General features: G+C 39.2%; 2 protein-coding genes across 3 annotated transcripts in view; one reads left to right on the plus strand and one right to left on the minus strand.

The window, feature by feature from the left end:
- Positions 1-1,268: 1,268 nt before the first annotated feature.
- Positions 1,269-14,833, minus strand: LOC137619185 (E3 ubiquitin-protein ligase RBBP6-like). Its single transcript, XM_068349369.1, has 5 exons — positions 14,715-14,833; positions 10,247-13,128; positions 8,618-8,719; positions 7,656-7,847; positions 1,269-1,286 (listed from the first exon to the last, which is right to left on the minus strand). The coding sequence occupies exons 1-5, from the start codon at positions 14,743-14,745 to the stop codon at positions 1,269-1,271; spliced, it is 3,225 nt and encodes a 1,074-aa protein (XP_068205470.1). The 5' UTR covers positions 14,746-14,833.
- A 2,966-nt stretch (positions 14,834-17,799) lies between these two features.
- The window catches only part of pic (DNA damage-binding protein pic), a 55,225-nt gene continuing 51,868 nt past the window's right edge, over positions 17,800-21,156 (plus strand). For both annotated transcript variants that reach the window (XM_068348985.1, XM_068348986.1), the window contains exon 1: positions 17,800-17,936. In XM_068348985.1, coding sequence (XP_068205086.1) covers positions 17,867-17,936 — 70 coding nt within the window. In that variant the 5' untranslated portion in view covers positions 17,800-17,866. The remainder of the gene's footprint in view (positions 17,937-21,156) is intronic.

Raw genomic sequence — 21,156 nt, forward strand, 5'->3', positions numbered from 1 at the left:
TAGTTATTAAGTTGAATCGGTGGAACTTCAGACGTTCAAACTTGCACCGAAAGTTTTTATGTTGAACGGGCTGACATAATTATGCATTACTTTTTTTGTAGTTTATTTATTTCCTTATCCCCTTTCCTCACTGGGCTATTTTTCCCTGTTGGAGCCTTTATAGGACTTATAGCATACTGCTTTTCCAAATAGGGTTGTAGCTTTGCTAGTAATAATAATAATAATAATAATAACAGCACAAATTATAACACTAAAATCTAAATAAAAATCAAAACAAAATAGGTTTATAATAATCGACAAATCTATTTCTAGAAGGTAAAAAGAAAATAATTAAATTTACAAAATTTATTACACTAGATTATTAAATGAGCTTCTTAAATTTGTTCTCCATAAAGTTAAATACCCAATTACAAGATATTCTTATTACAAAAAGAAAAGTAAAAGAGAATACAGTACTGTATCTAACATAATTACAAAAGATTACAATTCTTAAGAACCTACAGTCTACGACTGTAACCAGGTACAAAAATACAGTTAATTTTCAAAATACGATTCCTTACGCGCACACAAAGGCTACATCGCGTATTCCAATCTCTGTCGTGACTGGAAAGGTTCAAATATATTTACAATGATCCAGAAATTAATTCTAAAAGAAATTCTAATGCTCATGTATCCAGAAAGTCGCTAAATCGTAGAATCTCCTGGAAACTTCAAAGTTCATACTTGAAAACTTCTAAATTAAGCGGTAAGAATTCTGAAATAACTTCTCCGCAAATAAGTGTATAAAAGACACTTTACGTTACGTAAAATTCTGATCATGTGAGACCCCAAGATGTTCAGGAAGCTGTGTGTATATCATCCGTACTTCTAAACTATCCATTGGAGTTAAAACAAGCTCGTTAAGTTTGGGCTAGGATTCAACCAAGTTGAACTACAAAACTGACAAAAACTCGATAAAACACAAGAGGCGATATTTCCAAACTTAGAAAAACTTTTAACTGAAAACAAACACCAAATTGGATTAGCAAATCTTTAGTTAGGAATTACAATAAACAAAAATCAAAAGGCAGAATTCTGATGTTAAATTTATTTAACAATTGATCGATTCAAGATTATGCGGTGCTTTTAACCATTACTCCAAAATTCCTTATTAACTACAAGTTATGTACATGTATGGTATTGTTCGTTAAGTGCTAAAACTGACGAGTAAAAAATAGAGGAAGGTAAAACCTTCCCGCTGTGGATAAGTGAAATGGAGCTGCTATCAACTAAGGTGAAAATTGAATCTGAAACAAATTATATACATTATCTCTAAACCTAATATAGGTTATTTTAAGTCTTCCTCGACTTCATGGCGATAGGTCTACGTGCGTGCGACGCGGCACTCCTCGCGCACGGATGCACGGAACCGAGGTACGCGAAGCATTGCCTGATATGTGTTAGGTTCTTGATAGAGGGACGCGAAGCACTGCATGATACGTGTGCGGTTCTTGATACGAGGTGGGGGCAGATGACAAATACAGAATATATAAATAACTTATCACTAAAACATCCTACTAGGGGAACACTGAAGTCATAAGAGTTCTTGGCATTACTGTAACATACAGAGCAGCTAAAACTTATACAAGTGATAATTGACCGTTCTTTATAACATCAGATTTCTATTCTTTGTATCATCTTCCCTTTTAAGTCTAGAAAATCGTCCTTAATCACATCTGTATTTGCTACACAGAAGCTATACATTCTAAGTAGTAGACCCATTTAGGTGTTGTTTAAACTTGCCAAGTGTGCTTGCAAACCACACTTGTGGTTTGGCATTACTGACCCTACAGAGACAAACAAGTTCTCCTGGTGAGGCGCAATCAATATTAAGAATGACTATTAATATCAAACACAGTATACAATAAACTAAAAGGAAAATAAGTTTGAAATATTACAGTTAAAATATAAAATGATAAAAGAACAGAAAGAAATTGAGTAAAGTTCTCAAATGGCTTCTCCACTGGGAAGTCACTGAACTATCTTGAGAGAGAGAGAGAGAGAGAGAGAGAGAGAGAGAGAGAGAGAGAGAGAGAGAGAGAGAGAGAGAGAGAGATAAATAAAGGCTCTAAAATAAAAAAACAACTATGTACAATACATTAAACTTTCAGAAATTATACAAAATAAAGGTGCCGCTAGGACAAGAGGAAGCAAGGGCGACGAGTAAGCTTTCTCGACGTCATTTTCACAAAACTGAAATCAAATTGTTGATATCAAAAACCATTTAAAAAAAAATTCATAAGTTATACATCAACTGAAATGAAATTTCGTTCTGGAAACAAACACAGAAACGATAGTTATTTATAACTGCACTTGTGCAGACAAAGCAAATCAGATCATTTACTACAGCTTCTAAGTCCTCTGTTGTACGAAAATACAAAAAAAAACTACAGCATAAACAAAACCCTATTCTTAAATTTGTACTCAAATCTCAAAAGCCGAAAGCGAAGCCGCGGGGAGAACCTCTCACACGACGACCAACTCGCAGTCTTCGATCTCGCTGAAGTGGCTGTTGACTCCGGAAGCCCAATCTTGGATTGACTTGTCCTGGTGTGAGAGAAGGAAAATCAAAATATCATTAATCTTGGTCTGTTATTATCAGAAAATGGAGAGCCGGTGTTTTTGAGATTGATGACTTATAGCACTAAAGAAAAACAAGGAATTCTTCACTATTAACCCTTTTACCCCCAGGCTCTTTGGAAATTTCCAACCCTTAACCCCCAAGGGGTTATTTTTCCCCCAGCACATTTTGCAGTATATTTTTTTTAGATTGCTCTAACAGCCTTAATTTTTGTCATAGAGAGGTCAGGTTGGTCTCATTCTCTTGGAAAATGCCTGAAATTTCTCAAAAAATTATCAAAAATATGGAAAAAAAAAATTTTATAGCATTTTTTTGCAAGGACGTACTGGTACGTCCATGGGGGTAAAGGGATGAGTTTTGTGAAACGTACCAGTACATCCTTTGGGGGTAAAAGGGTTAAGTCTATAAGCAGTTAACTATTACCAAATTTTTCACGAATATAAATCTATACGATCAAGGAACTATTTTCATCCAAGATTTTTTCATGCATAACAAAATATCACAAGACTAATTTTAAATTATTTTCCCTAACGTAAAATAAAATTTCTTTAAGGTAATTTGTATTTTTCCAAACTATATAAACCTAATTCTTTAATTAGGAAACTTATCCTAATGGACAGAAGACATCCCCATAGCAAAGCTGGCTGGTTTAAAATCCCAAGATGTCCGAACATTTTGACTTGGGGAGGAGCGAAAGTGTTGAATCCTGAGTAAAGATTCTAATGTGACTTGATTCCTGAGAAAAGATTTTAATGTAATTTGATTCCCGAGACAATATTCTCATGGAGTTTCCTCCAGCAAATTTAGAAAAGGATATCTGCAATTGCTTGCAAGGCGGTTCAAATTGGCGAAGTATCCCTTTAACGACACCAAACTAAGAAGACGGCACATTTTGCCTTGTACAAGTTGGAAGGGGATCTAATCAGATATCCAGAGATCTCCTGTGTAGTACGTCGGAAATGCCTTTCACTAGGAGGATGCTGTATAGTCTTCAACAGTGATGACTTTATGTTGTAGCTCTTCTGCGGGTGTGGGTGGTAAAGTAACTTGGGCCACCAGGATATTTCTCTCAATATCTAGAATGACAGCATCAGTTGCTCTGGGTTCCATTCAAAATGTGGCCAAATATAAGCCACCAGGGTTACCCATAAATTCGTGTAGTCAACAGACTGTTGATTACCCTTTGAAAAGTGTAAATGTCAGTGTTGTCCCCTATGTGTTGAGAGTCATCATCTAGAGCTGCTGATGGGTCCAGTTCTGGGTAAAAGAATGCCAGTTTCTACTCGAAGTGAGTGGTAAACATGTTGACTAACTAGGAACCCCACATAGTCAGTTTCTTCACCGCTAAAGGACAAAGGGACCGATCTGTGATTATAACTTGTGACTAGAAACTGAGCATGTCGCCCATTACACTCCTTTCACTCAGAACGATCAATACTGTCCAGTCCACTGCGTTATCTAGCGTCCAATAGCGCACCTGTTTCTCCAGCTCGCAGAGGTACTGTGATACAGTCACTACTTACTTGCTGACATATGCCACTACTGTAGTGTCGCTCATCAAAGCTACCAAGTGGCCTATCAGACACTGTTTGAATGACTATCATGTCATAAGAGTTGCCTTCATTTCTACCCTATTGATTTGCACGCATTTCTTTTCATCGTGCCAACACATGAGGTGGTCAGTTTTCCGAGGTGAGCACCCCATCCTTCCTTCAATGCATCCGTAATGAGAAACATTTCCGGAGAACAAAACTCCTGGGTAGGGCCTTTGACGAGGTTCTCATCATTTAGCCACCAGACTATATCATTCCATGACCCTTATTCCACTGGAACAAACTGTTGAGAAGGATCGTTGGTGGCTGACCATTGTCTCTTCAAACACAACAGGAGGGATCTCTGATGAAGAAGCACCTATGGAACATGCTTCTCCAATGACAAGATGTGCAGCCAACTGTAGCCACTGTCGCGCCAGTAGTTTTTGCAGGGAAAGAAAGTCACGCCACCTTTCCGAGTCTATTGATACCATCGTCTGATGGAATGACTTTTACTGCTGTTGCATCAATTGGTATTCCCAGACATTCCATCCTCTGCCTGGGTGAAAGACTTGACTTCCGATTTACCACAATCCCCAAATCGTGGCAAGAAGAAAAGAGCCTGCCTCGCTACTGAAACAGTTGGTTCCGAGGGGAAGACTGGATCGGTCGGTCGTCCAGGCATCGATGGAGACGGATTCCGTTGGCATGAGCCCAAGCTGAAACAAGAGTGATAACTCTAGTGAATACTTAGGAGGCGTTGACCAGTAAAAAGTATAGGCCCTTGAATGGAAAACCTTCTGTTGAGATAGTTCCTTGCCGACTCGAAAGTAATGATGGTATGAAGAACGGACATGCAGCTTCTGATCTCAATGAATAGTTGATACCATTTGAAACGACAATTGTGGAGAACAAGCATGAGGTACAGTAATCTTTCTTAAGGGGTGAGAATACAATCAGATCATTCCGCTAAGATTTAACATGAACAGACGACCACAAGGAAACCTCGTTGCCTGCAAGGGAGGATCTCGTAACTTACGCCAGCAATGAGAATGATTATAGTCTACTCTTTCATCAGTATCCTGGACTAGAAAAGCTGGATCACAGCTGATGCCAGGAGTACTGTAACCCGAAAATCACCTAGTAGTAGATCGATTCTGTAGGGAATGGTGGCAGTATGGAAGCCTGGTCTGAGTTATCGTGTTTTCAACTCTCCTGGACTTGTCGTTTATCGGAAACTGTCGGAAGAGTGAGGGTTAAGAGAACGAAGACCAATTGCTGATAATAGGCATGTGAACACCTGCTTTACTTACTGCACAGAGATGGGTACGATCTTGGTACATACCTCTCCTACTGTACACATAGAAATATTATAGGTGACATGCAGCTGCCTTGATCAAAACTCTTCACCCATAGAGATAAATACGTCATGTATTCTTCTCTATGGGTGAAGTTGCAGCACTCATTTGAGGGCGCTACATTTGGAATGAGGTGTGTACTTATATTTGTTCCTGAAGGGACAACAACTTTCTGCAACACTTCCACCTCTCTCCTGAGGAAGAGATTATCAAGGGGAGTGAAAATATTTGTTCTCGTAAGAAACAAGAGCACGGGCAGCCGATCTACAAGAACCTGTATCCCGTACAGACGTGTATACTCGGCGATGGGAACGTTTGCGGTACGTATCCGCTCGCCTTGCAAATGAGTCAAAAGCACACTGAGATCTCTTCCCAGAGTAGAACACTCTCGGTGCTACGGCGTCTCTCCACGCTTATGTGACACCTTCAATCAGTCTTCTTGGATTACCTCCAAAGACGTCTTCTGTTGCCCATCTACAAGACTTAAGAAAACACCCCGAAGAAGGAAAAAGGAAGAGGGCTAGTGGCCTGTACCTGATGAAGTTGCAAACACATGGTATGTTCCATTTCTCTAGCAATGTACCCTCCTCACATATGTGGGGAGAGGTCGATTGGGGAGACAGTTTCAGTTGATAGTTATATGACGTCATCTTCCTCTGCGAAGAATCTGTGAAGTAACAGCACAACCTGGTGATACGACCTTAGAGCCTTCCTTTGATTAGGAAGACACTGAAGGAAAAGTGGGAGGAGCCCTTCCCCTTCCCACTCGGCAGCAGCAAAACTATTTTCCTCTGATGGAGCACAACAATCAGAATTACGTCGTTGTCGATGTCACGCTCGAGATGGAATAAAAGACAAACAAGACTGCTGTCCAACAGGGAGAAGAATGTAGATATTGGCAGGTCACACAGACTACTCTCTCAAGGCTACAGTTATCAAGAAACGACTGCAAATACTCTCTTCCTTCATCTCTATTGCACCAATAATCTGTAAATAAATTATCTAAAAGAAAAGCAAAAGACCGAAACAGCCGTTGGGGGCATCAGAAGTATGACTTTACAGTCGGACGGCTAAAAACAATGAGGCTAATCATTCTGCTTCCCCACCACTACGTTCGACACCTTAGTACAGTATATTTTTTATAGCCGCGTTCCAACTACGCTGAAAACAGAAACCAATAAAGAGACAAAGGTTTGTATAAGTATAGGAACAAGTGCATTTATAAATCTATACCCTGTATACACATTATATCTTTTCATTATCTATTTACATAAAATAACAAAATATCTGATCCTGGTTACTCTTTACCCATTTATAAGTGCTCATACTTCTGTCTCATAAAATAAACTTAAAAGTGATATCAGAAACACATTTTCAAGTTAGATTTATGATTTTGGACTATTGAAAGGCGTTGAGACCTATAAGCCCGTTCAATATTACGGGCGGAAAACCCTGCAGTATTCTATGATCTAAGTAAAAAGAAACTGAACAGCAAGACGGAAGGAAGGAAGCAGGAATGGAGGTAATGTAAAAGGATATAAAGAAAGTACAGCTGTAGTCATTAATGGCCCCCGCAAAATTACCCCCACATAAATACGGCCCTATGTCGTTAACTAGTTCCAAGAGACCATACATAAGGCGATTTTCAACGTACAGTGTCTCATGTTTCGCCCTATAAAAGTGACTCGTACGTTCTCTATACACGTACTAAACATGGAATAGTACTTATAATTGCTGCCATTATATAAAAACCATATCTCTACATTAACACACTTCCACGTTGATTTTAATTTTGTATTTAATACTCAAGAATGAGCAACATAAGGTCAGAGCAGACATATGGACGGGCACAGAGGTCCTCAAGTTACAAACTTAATACTGTAGGTTTCAAGAAGCTGTTTGCAAGTCAAATTTTGTAATTCTTTAAAATTTTCTTCTAATACATGCCAACAATTTTCAGCTGCAAAGGTCAACAAAAAGTCCTGCTTCATATTTCAAATGCTTTCTTGCTTACTCCATTATATATACTGTTTAATTACGGTATTAATTATGAAATTTTCATACAATATCGGAGATTTGATTTGTGTCTCAAACGTTTGTTAAGTTGAGGAGAACCTCTAAAACAAATCACTGTACTATACTTACAAGACCATCAGCCTTCGCCTTCTTCTTCGGTCCCCTGCGCTTCTTCGGCTCACTCTCGGCTCCCGCCTTTCCGGACGACTGGGATCCTTCCGTCGTGTCGTCGTGCGAGTCGACGACCTTCGGCTTCTTCTGCGCTTTCTTGCGGCCGACCTTCTTCTTCCGTTTGGGCGTCTCGCTCCGCATGGATATTTCCTGCGGGTAAGAACGGTGTGTCGATCAATCTTCGCACGAGTCCCTTTACAGGGAAATTTTCAATTTTATTATTGCTAGCTAATCTACAATCATAATAGGAAAAGCGGTATGCTATTAGTTACTGCATACTCAGCCCTGCACTCAATAATCTTTTCATCACGAAATTTCAAATACAGAGAAAAGATCAGTAAAAGATATTTATGTGACGCACTTGACCCTTTTACCCCCAAAGGACGTACTGGTACTTTTCACAAAACTCACCCCTTTACCCCCATGGACGTACCGGTACGTCCTTGCAAAAAAACTGCTATTTACATTTTTTTTTTGCATATTTTTGATAATTTTTTGAGAAACTTCAGACATTTTCCAAGAGAATGAGACCAACCTGACCTCTCTATGATGAATATTAAGGCTGTTAGAGCAATTTAAAAAAATATTTACTGCAAAATGTGCTTGAAAAAAAAAAAAAAAGTTCCAAATAGCCTGGGGGTAAAAGGGTTAACTACTGTATTCCCTTGTTCGATTTTCATCAGCCGAATGTCCTTAACTCTGTTTCAGTTTAACTATCTCGATTACAATAAACTTAACATTCACATTAACCCACCCAACATCTAGAGCTTTAAAACTATATAAGACAATTGCATGATTATAATCGAGGGTTTATGTTGTTAAGGTTGACAACGGCATAAAATATAGACATGAAAATGAAATCTGAAGACTCGAAGAGATGTCTCTTGAGCGAAAGAACGAGAAGAACGGCAAGAACAAACCTCCTCCGTCTCTGCTTCGGTAGTCCCGGCGCCTCCAAATTCCCTCTCGAACTTCTTCTTAGCTTCCAGCAGGGCCCGTTTGTCGTACGACCTCCTTGGACGCTGAAAATAGAGACGGAGGACATCGGTAAGTAGCAGTCGCTCGGACTTGAAACCTTAAAAAAGCACTCTTATTATTTTCGATGCTATAACAAACATTTAATAAGAAGCATTTAGAAGCTGAAAATAGAGACAAAACAACATCGGTAAGTAGCAGTCGCTCGGACTTGAAATCTCAAACAAGTACTGTGGTTCTCTTAACATTTACGACGCTGTGACTACATATTCTTCTTTCCCTGGCAAACTACTCTTCAGCCTTTTTGATTACCTGTCTAAATTACATTAGTGTGACATGCCAGCTATACAAAAGTTACCTTTAATACTGTAACAATTATCTCCCATACCATAAACTATAGTTCCGTGGGTTCTTAAGATTGCATGCTTAAATTCACACCTAAGAAGCCCCAGCATAGAAGAAAGGATAGTACAAAGAGGGTGTAATATGACGAGTAGAATCTCAATACTGGAGCAAGTAGGAGAGCTTGAAGGGTTATGGGAGTCTAGGAAACGTGAAATCTGAGACAAGGAGAGTTCGCTGGTGTCGGGTACGTGTTGTACGGCGTACCCCAACCGACGCAGAGTTCGTACGCGTCTAGGAATACCAACGAACTCGTCCCAAAGTAGATAAGATTGAGAGACTGATGGAAGAAGAATGGTAAGTAGACAGAACACCCTAAATATAACAAAACACTTCAACTGTTGACAATTGAATGCTAAAAAGGCACCCTGTAGAACAGCAGCTTATTTCTTGACCTTGACCTTCAAGCTTAACATGTATTAATTGGCGTGGATTTTCATACACTCAAATATGAACCAAGTTTGAAGTCTCTGCGACAATGATGTCCAAACTTGTGGCTGATTACATAAATTGGACATTTGACTTGACCTTTGACCTTGACCTCTCAATAGGTAATCATTTCCAGCTTTTTACGTAACGGTTAATCCTGCAAGTTTCATTACTCTACGATTAAAATTGTGGCCAGGAAACTGTTCACAAACACACACACAAACAGGGGGTAAAACATAACCTCCTTCCAAGTTCGTTAGCGGAGGTAAATATAAAATAAAAAAAAAGGGGGAAAGTTGAACCATCAGTAGGTATGCCCAGGAGCCCTGGCAGGAATAATCATAGAGGATTTTAAACGGGTTGGACGGCAAGACAGGAGAAAGCTAAAAAGTACGGCTAGGGGTTAAGGGGACATTTCTATAAAGCCTATTCATGTACACATAATAAGCTAAACAAATAAAGCATATTAATGTTTAGATTTCAAAGAGGTTAAGTCTTAAGTCATTCTAGTGTATCTGAAAATAGAATCCTTGCACTTAAGGGCCTCTCCAAAATGGAACAAAATTCACAAGCAACACGTTAATGCCAGGTAACTTTTGTATAACAAATGCAAGCGAAATAAAATATTTGGTATGCCAAAATAAAAGTCTAAAAAAAAAAGAGAGAGAGAGAGAGAGAGAGAGAGAGAGAGAGAGAGAGAGAGAGAGAGAGAGAGAGAGAGAGAGAGAGAGAGAGAGACTCACCTTAACTACAGATTTTTCAGGCGATTCTTTGCCAGGGTTCCTAGGGAGATACGATTGAATGTCGCCCAAGGTCTGCTTTACGGGTGATGCCTTATTCGCTGCAGCGCAGGTCTCCTTATATGCCTCCTCTTCGTCGTCGAACAAGACAGAGACGTCGTGCGTTCTCTCGCGGACGCTGTTCTCGCTAACTGCCCTGGCCTGGGGCGTCTCTCTCGACCTTCTCTGGGCAACGAGCCTTGGCCTGCCTCGTGGCCTGACGCCCGTGGAAGCCTTGCTGACCTGCGACCGAGAAGCCCAACTCCTCTGGAAGGAAGTCGCCGAGATGCCCGACAACGACGACAGGGCGGATCTATTCTTCGATCTCCCGTGGACGATCATGCTGGATGTCCGACTCGAGTTGTAGCTGAAGTTGCCCGGCCGCATTGGACCCCAAGAAAACCTGTAAGGCTGACTGGCCGTCGAATGGTTGATGCTGGTCATTATGTCGGAGTTAATCGTCAGGTTCAGGTGCGACTGCTGCCCAGACTGCCGCACGGGAGACAAGTTCAACGATAGACCAACGTCGCCGTATTCGTCGTCGCTGTCGTTCTCGAAACCAAAGCACTTTGCAATGTCGTCTTTGACGGTCTCCGGTTGTTTTGGCGCCGAAATAAAACTCTGGGTTTCTACCCTGGGAGTGGAGGAGCCCAGGTGCTTGTCGAGCTGTTTACAATACGCTGGAGTTGGATGTCCGCTGGCTGATACCATCGGCACGCCCGACGGCCCCTCTCCACCCTGGGACGGAATGAACGAGCTTGCCGTCTCACCCACGAACATCTCGAAGACGTTTCCTTCGTCCCTTTCGCAGACATCGTCGTAGTCGCTTCCGTAATCTTCCGAGACAGCGCTGTTCATCCGGGCGTAAAACTCGTCGTCAAAAATCTTCTCCGCAGTGGCGGTACTCCTCGTGGACTCTCCCCCGGCTCCGCTCCTCGTGGACTCGCTCCCGGCTAGCAACGAGCCGGACATCACGAGAGGGTTCTTCCACTGGGGGTCTGTTACGAGGACAGACTTGAGTTTGCACTTCTGTTTTAGATCCTTGGTTCTCACTCTCGGCCTGTACTGCTTCCTGGGCTTCTTGGACGCGTTCTTTGTCGGACTGGCAGCGAAGTCGTACATGTTCGACTTCCTCCTGATTGACATTCTCCTCCCCACAGCGGGACTCCCGATTTCGGCAACCCAAACGGGCTGCTTCTTCTTGGGCAAACCCAAATTTCCCAAAGCAGGATCTTGTTGGTTTTGGCTGCTTTCATCAGGTCGTGAAAGCGTCGCACTGTCCTTTCTAGACACTGATAAACTGCCACTGGGGGTTTCGGTCTCGGCAGATTTGGACTTGCATCTACGTGGCTTTTTCCCGACACCCGCTGCAATTCCCTTTGGATCTGCATTTTCTTTTCTGGATTCATCGGTGCTGGCGATGGGATTACTTTTAGAGTTTCTGGACCTACTGGCTCTGACAGTCATTTCCTTAGGCTGGACTTCTGCCGATCCCTGCCTTTTTGGAGCCGACGCAAGTCGTGGGTTTACTCCGGTAGACTTTTGCTGTGGATTCAATTCGGAAGACTTTTGCTGTGGATTCACTTCGGAAGACTTTTGCTGTGGATTCACTTCGGAAGACTTTTGCTGTGGATTCACTTTGGAAGACTTTTGCTGTCTGGTATAAGACTTGCTCGAAAGATAGGTTCCCGTGGAGTTGAGCATATTCCTACCGGTTGATTTTGTTCCAAAGGGACCTCTCTCTTTCTCAGTCCCTCGAATTGGCAAAGTGCCATTAAGAATCATCTGTCTCAACGTCTCCCTCTTACTGAGATGCGGAGTGGCGGCAACGCTCCGTTCGGAAGACTGCGGGGGGATGCTCGACCCAGCAGGGATCCTCTCTTCAACTACAGTCCTCTCGGTGGAATTCGACTTTGGATCTTCTTTCTCTCTGGACGTAGAATTCTGGCCCTTTCTCTTGGCCCCGCGGGATCTAGCACCGATGCCAGCGGAGTTCTTAGGTACGGCGAAGTCGGTGAAAGTCTCTGTTGCATTGAGAGGAACATCGTGAACTGTAGAGTTGAGTCTTGGTTTTCTTCTCCTTGTAGTAATATTTTCCAGAGATTTACTGCTGCCTTCAGCAGGTTCAAGCAGGCAAGTCTCTGTTCTGGATCCTACGATGGCATCACCGCTTCCCTCGGAAAAACCAGGAGTTTTGTCGACCGGCGCTTCGTTCTCTTTAGATGTATTGCCTGTCTTGCAGACACCAGATTTCTGTTGTTTATTCAACCTTCCTTTCGCATTTGGCCCTTTGAGGTCAGTCTGTAAATCCACAGCGCGCGTGTCAGGGCTCCTCTTATTCTTCTTAGCAGACACTTCTTTCACGGGCGACTGACGGACTAAGAAGCGTTTGGGGAGCTTCTTCGTTCTGGTTGACTTTCTCACGGGCTGCACATTTTCCTTGCTCATGGTGTCGTATGCTACGGACCTCCTTTTAGTGGCACTCTTCAAACGCGGTCTCCCAACGCCGGTAGTGTTCTTTCTCTCGCGCAAGGGGAGTGGTTTGGGAGAATCGTCTGTCGAGAGACTCTGATCGCTCGCAACAGCGACGCGCTTGCCCGTATGCTGCGGCAGTATTCTCCTGCCTAGGACGGGCGATCCGCTCTCGAACACGAGCCAAGCCTTCCTTCTTGCGATTCCAGGGGCAGAGGGCTCCTTGTTTCTGTCGCAGAGAACGGCTTTCCTGGCGAACACAGGAGACAGCGACGGGGTTGTCGGAAGTCTCGAGCGCCTCCTCAAAGCAGGGGTTGTCTCGATCAGAGACGATACGTCGTACTCATCTCTGGAAAGGCGCTGGCTGACACTCCCTAAAAAATAAGAAATAAAATTAAAACTTAATAAAGTCACTGAAGTAGTTCATAAAAAATTCAAAATGTTTATAAAACTATAAAAGGCTAAATTATTAGTGGCTGTTAACTGTTATCAGTGAATAATCTTCAGGGGGATTTGTGCATTGTTACTTTGTACAGCTGCTTGTATTTTAACCCTTTTACCCCCAGGCTATTTGGAACTTTCCAACCCTTAACCCCCACGGGTTATTTTTTTTTCAAGCACATTTTGCTGTATATATTTTTAAAATTGCTCTAACAGCCTTAATTTTCATCATAGAGAGGTCAGGTTGGTCTCATTCTCTTGGAAAATACCTGAAGTTTCCTAAAAAATTATCAAATATATGCAAAAAAAATGTATATAGCAGTTTTTTGCAAGGACGTACCAGTACGTCCATGGGGGTAAAGGGATGAGTTTTGTGAAACGTACCAGTACGTCCTTTGGGGGTAAAAGGGTTAAATCAAATGAGCAGAGTAAACTATTTGGTTGCACTGACGTTAAAAAACAACATCGGAAGGTTGGATATTAAACTGCGCCACATTCAAGGTTCTTACTGTGCCCTTTGTCTTTTAATCTTGAAAACTAATTAAAAAAAAATTTAGGGTTTCATTAAATAGTAACAGTGAACGGGAAATAATTTCCCGAGATCCCTCAAAATCACACTGCAATACTTGCTTCAACATAAGCCAGTAAACTATCCCCACGTAAACCGGCGTTTAGCAATAGAGAAAACAACCCTTCTTACGGTGCAACGGTCTCATACTGGGGTAGGCTATGAGCTAGGTTAGTTTAGAGAAACTAGCGTAGAGTAACTTACAAAAGCTAGGTTCTGTCAATTTATGTTAAACTTTGGAGCCTTTGTATATCAGCGGCCAGTTCCTAACGCGTTCTTTAAAGATTGCCATCAACTAACCTAAACTTTCACCCCTAACCTAACCTACAAGCCGTGTCCTTACCTACTTACTTAACGGTGGGGCTAACAACCCCCTTTACACTGCTGTATTTTTAAGTCAGACAATAATAGATACAGGTGGCCGCTATCATACATACAGCCCTAAAATTTAACACGGAAATTTTCATTAATTTGATGTTCTGTAATTTAGTATACGGCATTCTAGGGGTGGCAGATAAGCCCCGCCCAGTTTAGTCGGGATACGGCTTTCTACGTTAGTTTAGGGAGAAAAGGACTGTACAATGGTTATCATAGAAATAGCCGTTAACTCGTCGCTCGCTCGGTGAACTCCGACACGGGTCGAAGGGACCTCGGCTACAAGGCTACGTCTGCCGTAGCTAACTCCTACGATTCTGGTCTCCATAAGGCCGAGATATTTCGTAGCCTGCCGTGAAGGACAGGTCATAATGGATTAAATAAATCGCTTCATATTAATCCTGATGTCCTAAGGACATTTTAACACCTAAAATAAATGATATCTTTAAATGCCTTTCCTCCGTTCTAGTCGAAAGGCCGAAAAATGGCCCGGGTACCTACAAAACACCTCAATTTACTTATAAAACGGGTGTTATTTCATACCAAATGCTTATCAAATAGTAGTTTAATACTTACCAAGGGATTTCCTGCCCTTCTCGATGCTCATTTTGACGTAATTAACACGAATTTGACATTACGAGAAAAATTACGGCGGACACAAACCATAACATGATTCAAATTGTTGTTATGATGCGCACGACAGGGTTACCAGATTAGTTTGACTGGATTATCGTACATGAGCCTTAAAATTGTCGATTTTCAACCAAAATTATCGTACACAGTTTCAATATAATTATTAGGGTGTTACATGATTGACTTATTTCAAAAGATTTTAGTATAATTGTTTAATTAAACCCACACACAACTACATTGTTTATACCTTAGGTATGTATCGTACATCGTACCGGACCTAAAAATAATCGTATATGTATGATAATTATCGTACGAATGGCACCCCTGGCGCACAATGGGAGAGTGTTGCCATATTACGAAAACAGTTCATTGCTTTTTATATTATAAGTTGTATTTTCTAATCTTTAGATTAAAATCATTATTTTAAAAGGTGAAAATTTGTAAATCTATTATTTAATCTCTTTTTGATAGGTATATTATATGTGAAATTCGTTAGATATTACTAAATATTCCCATTTTTCGTGACCGTGGGCCTGAACATTCCAAACTGTTACGTAGCGCATTTTTTTTTTCGATAAAAAATACGGATTTATTTATACTTCTAAAACATCTATGATAAATTATTATGATATGTAAAATAAACTTATATATAATTAATCTAAAAATTTATTATTAATTATTTTTCAAGCATCAACAGATATACATTTATAATACGTAAATAGTTGCTAAAGTTAGAACTTTCTATGTAGCGCTGACATTTTTAGCAATTTTATTATTCAAAATGTAAAAATGTATATTTCATCTCTAATAAAAAAAATTATAACGTAACTTATAACACATTACGTAATAAATACAGTTTAATTATACCTTTTTCTACTGATAAATTACATAAGCGTTGTTAAAGTATATATGCATGTAATATTAAGGAAAACACTCGCAAGATTTACTGGTGATTTAAAATTGTAGTGTGTAGGCCTAAAGACCATATTAGTTACTGAGTATAGGCCCACAAGGAAAGATATACACATATACATTATACATTTTTGTTAATTACGTTCATTTATAAACACCAAAGACGTACTAAAGAATGTATTATAAATTGTACGAATTAACTGACCCACTGTGGTAAGAAATGCTATAGATTTTTAAAAAGATTATTTCTGGAAAGATTATTCTGAGAAGAAACTTGTGATAAACTTTATTATTACAACGATTACTGCAACTCCATCTTCTTAATTTTCTACTGAATATATTGCAAAGGGGATGCTATAAGCCCTAGGGTCTCCAGTATGGAAAAATAGCCCGGTGAGGAAAGGAATCAATGAAATTGAAAAAAATACAAGAGAAGTAATGAACAACTAAAATAAAACATTCATGATCTGTTTTAATGTTTTTACTGTTCTTAACATATTTTATATTCTTCATTATTTCTCTTGTAGCTTATTTTCTTATTTCCTTTCCTCGCTAAGCTATTTTCTCTGTTGGAGCCTTTGAGCTTATAACATCCTGCTTTTCCAACTAGGGTTGTAGCTTAGCAAGTATCAACAACAACAACAACAATAATAATAATAACATTAAAAGATATTTTTATATATACGTTATAAAATCTTCCAAAAAACAACAACAAGAGGAAGAGAAATAAGATAGAATAGTGTGTCTGAGTGTATCCTCAAGCAAGAGAACTCTACTCTAAGACAATGGAAGAAGACCATGGTAAAGAGGCCATGGTACTACCCAAGACTAGAGAAGAGCTGCTTGCCATAGCTAAAGAGTCTCTTCTACCCTTAACAAGGGGAAAGTGGTCACTGAACAATTTCAGTTCATAATATGTAGTAATTCTCTTAGATATTTTAGAAGTCCGGTTTTGTTTATATTTTAAACTCTATTCTATGTAAATTAATAGGCTGAGAATAGTTCTTTCTCTGGGTATGACACCTTTTATCAGTCTCACTCCTCTGTTTACTATGTTTCGTAATTTATCAAGTAGCACTCTTGGAAAATTATAGAAGACGGAGTTGCAATAGTTGATCCTGGTAATAATATAGTTTATCACAAGATTATAGACTATTCATCCATTTTTTCATAAAAGCAATGTTTATACAATGATATCCACCGGTTTTTCAACTATGTTATTTATTTGAAATATCAAGACAGAGTTATTTATGTTTATATTTTCATGCTGTTTTTCTTTACAATCACCATAAACTCAGTTTAATTTCAATTTAATTTCAGTAGTTTAACTGCCACCCATTCCCTAACACTAGAAATAAATTTGGTTTGGAGTTTAAGGCATTTCATATATAGTGAAGTAAAATTGTGGATCTTTAGTAGCCCTAAATTCCTACAATATTGTAGCTAAAAATTGCGCGCCAAATATTACGAAATAACACAAGCAGATTTTACATAATTTTTTAGTTATATAAGCGCATGTTCTGGCAAACATTTATACACCTATTATATATTGTTTTATCTATAGAATATACATACAGAATAGTTACGTAATTTTGTTCAAATATTTTCTGTTTCTGCCATACATAGGTCTAAAGACATTTTATTTATTGTAGGCATAAATATGTATATTTCATATTAGGTTTGTTTATAGTTTTTGTAAAATTACTGATGATATTCTTTTTAAAATGACAAATTTTCTTATGTAATCTTAATGGTGAACAATGGCAAGTGAAAAGTAAAAAAAAAAATCTAGTAACTTCTCCAACCTGGCTAAGTGTTTAGTTTAATGTAAGATTATTATAATAAATAAAGTTAAAAGTTCAATTATTATAATATTGGCTCTGAATATAACAGAAATAACAATTAAAATCGAAATTTCAAAAAAATCAAATACACATGAAACTCGGGCTAGTACCAAGTGGTGGCTTAATGATGTCTCTAATTTCACACTATTTTCATCATAAACCTTCACAAAACTCTAAATAAATATTATTGAATTTCCTTTTACTTTATATATATTTCAATAATTAATTAAAATACCATATATATGATTAAAGTGCTTTTAAAATTAAACACAGCACAGAATGTCGACATTGATTTCCACGCGGTGGCTTCTAAGCGGCGATAGCGTGAAGTAAACAAACATGGCCGCCGCCGCTTACAATTATGTGGTTACAGCTCATAAACCTACGGCCGTTACAGCCTGTGCTACAGGTAAGGAGGTGCATTTTGTACCCACGACTGTATCTTTGTATAATTCATCTTAGGAAGACATTTATTTATAATAAATAAGCCATTTTTAGTTGGGCCTCGTAGCTCGGCGGTCGACTGTTACCGCCATGTTCCTGTATGTAAACATGGCATGAATTCATATATATTTTGTTTATTACAACTGTTTTGTTGTACGACAGTTATTGATTTTATAAATGGATTAAACTGTATTGATTTTATATATTAATTATGCATTAACTGTAATTTAAAAGCTACTTACAATATGTGGTTTCATACTGGCCACACTAAGTATCGAGTTATAACGCAATTTTATATATAAGTCATTGTAAGATTATTATTATGTTCTAAGTTAATTAAAAATGTTCATTATAACATTCTATTGGTTATTTTGTTAATGGAATGACGTGTTACTCATTACAAGTGTGTCCAGTTCACTACCTCATAGAAGATCTGACATTTAGGGTGAATATTCTTGTTTAACATATATACTATTAAGCTATCACACATCTTGAAAAAACAAAAAGTGGGCTTTAAACTATATGCAGATGATACTCAGTTTTACCTCTCAATTTCAACAACACAAGATACAGAGAAGAAAATTGATGAGATAATGACTGAAATAAAAACATGGATGCAGAGGAAAAAGCTCAAATTAAATGATGATAAAACAGAATGTATGTTTTTCGGCACAAAGGTGGCTTTGAAGAATTACCAGTTAATTCAAAGTATAAAAATTTGGTGATGCTGATGTTGGGATTGTGGCTGTTGTGAAAAGTTTGGGTGTACTGATAGACTGTAATTTGTCAATGAAGGACCAAATTTTGAACACAGTGAAAGTGTGTAACTATCACCTGAGAAACATAGCATTTATTAGAAAATATTTAACAGAGGGCAGTACAAAAATTTTAGTGATGAGTCATGTAATATCAAGGCTTGATTATTGCAATTCTCTGTACTACAAATTGCCCAATACACTACTAAGAAAGCTTCAAAATGTGCAAAACCGGCGGCTTGACTGATAAAAGGCATTAAACTAAGGGAGAGAATAACTCCTGCATTGATCGATCTACATTGGTTACCTGTTAAGGCTAGAATTGAATTTAAAATTTGCCTGTTGACTCACAAAGCACTTACAAGTGATAAGCCTAAATATCTTCGTGATTGCTTGGTCCCCTACCCTGAAGCTACCAGCGCCGATGTAAGAGTTAGACATGCTGATGACATACATGGACTATTCGAAATTAGCGTGAATCATGCAATAGGAGGAAGAACGTTCAGTTATGCTGCACCGAGACTCTTTAACGACCTTCCATTCGATGTCAAGAATAGCAATAATGTGGCAGCTTTCAAGAAAAACCTGAAGACTTATCTTTTTAGAAAGTGTTACAATAGTGACCTGAAAACTATTAAGCCTGAATACAAATGCTAGCGAAATAACTGATAACGATACAGAGCAAAATATTAACTGGAAAGAAATTATTTTTTTCACACCAAGGCCCGCCTGAACAGACCTTTAGTGTTTGGTGGAGGGCGAGAAATAAACCCGTAAAAGTAGAATATCGTAAGGGCTTCCTACGCTTATGAAAATAGAAATTTCCTTCATATCTATTTCATAAGACGTGTCCATAGTTCTGCAAAACCTTTACACTCAAACACATCCTAACCTACAAGCCGTGTCCTCCGCGTCCTTAACTACTCGGCTGACGCCCCCATAGACTGTTGTATTATTACCTTCCCCTTGGTTTATTATGTAACCCACTTCACTTTGGGCAGGGTCTTGTCCATCATTTATATATATATATATATATATATATATATATTCATATATTTAGATATATATATATATACATTTGTATATATATATATATATATACAGTGATACCTCGGTAGTCGAACGACTCTATACTCGAACAATTCGGAGTTCGACCAAAATTTTCGAGAAATTTTTGCTGCGGTGCTCGACCAAAAATTCGGTACTCGACCAGCCGAACACGTGACGACCGCATGGGCTTTGTGATGATCGCGCCATCTCGGCCACTCTCGCTTGTTCGGGAAGCATCAGTTCTCTCGAGAGCGTCACTCAGACAACGCGCGATCAGCATTCGTTGTGATTTAGTGATTTTCAGTGCTTTTAATTGCTTTTTTAGCTTTCATAATGAGTCCCAAGAAAGTAATGAGTGTTAAGGGGAAGGAGAAGAGGAAAACAGTGCGAACAACGATCGAGTTGAAGAAGGAAATTATAGCGAAATATGAGAATGGTGTACGAGTGTCCGATTTAGCGGTAGAATACGGAATGGCGAAGTCGACCATTTCTACGTTTTTAAAGCATAAAGAAATGATTAAGAAGGCGAATGTTGCAACGGGAGTTACGGCGGTAACTAAGCAAAGGCCACAAGTGATTGAGGAGATGGAAAAGTTGCTTTTAATATTTATTAAAGAAAAACAGTTGGCCGGGGAAAGTGTTAGTGAAGCGTTCATTTGTGAAAAAGCGTTGCATATCTATGAAGAATTAGTGAAGAAAAGTCCGAGTACCAGTGAAAGTGATTCATTTACATTTAAAGCGAGCAGGGGTTGGTTTGAAAAGTTTCGTAATAGAACAGGTATTCATCGTGTTACTAGGCATGGGGAGGCAGCTAGTTCGGATCAAATTGCAGCCGATAAATACGTGGGGGAATTCGATCGGTACATAAATGAACAAAATTTGATCGCACAACAAGTCTTTAATTGTGATGAGACTGGGTTATTTTGGAAGAAAATGCCAGCCAATACGTACATTACCAAGGACGAGACGAAGATGCCAGGTCACAAGCCAATGAAAGATAGGCTAACATTGAAACAATTAACAATAGACCAGTTTTTCACAAAAGAAAAGAAAGCTGCTACATCAAAGCCTGTTTCTCCTCCAAAGAAGAGACAAAGAAGAGAAGAAACCCCTGAAATAGATCTGCCCACCCTTTCATTGGAGAGAGAAACAACTCCTGAAGGAGAACTACCCCGCCACATCATGGAAGGGGACTCTCCTTCCAAGCAGTAACCTCCCCCTTCCATCCTCTCCACATCCATCCCTGTATGCCATCGAACCGCTGCTCAAAGGTATGTTCACTACAGTACAGAAAATGGTTTAAAATTGTTTTATTTTAGTACAGTAAATGGTTTAAAATTGTTTTATAGGATTTTCTGACCAATTTCATACACATTTAGA

This window comes from Palaemon carinicauda, chromosome 25, assembly GCF_036898095.1.
Source record: "Palaemon carinicauda isolate YSFRI2023 chromosome 25, ASM3689809v2, whole genome shotgun sequence".
Taxonomy (NCBI): domain Eukaryota; kingdom Metazoa; phylum Arthropoda; class Malacostraca; order Decapoda; family Palaemonidae; genus Palaemon; species Palaemon carinicauda.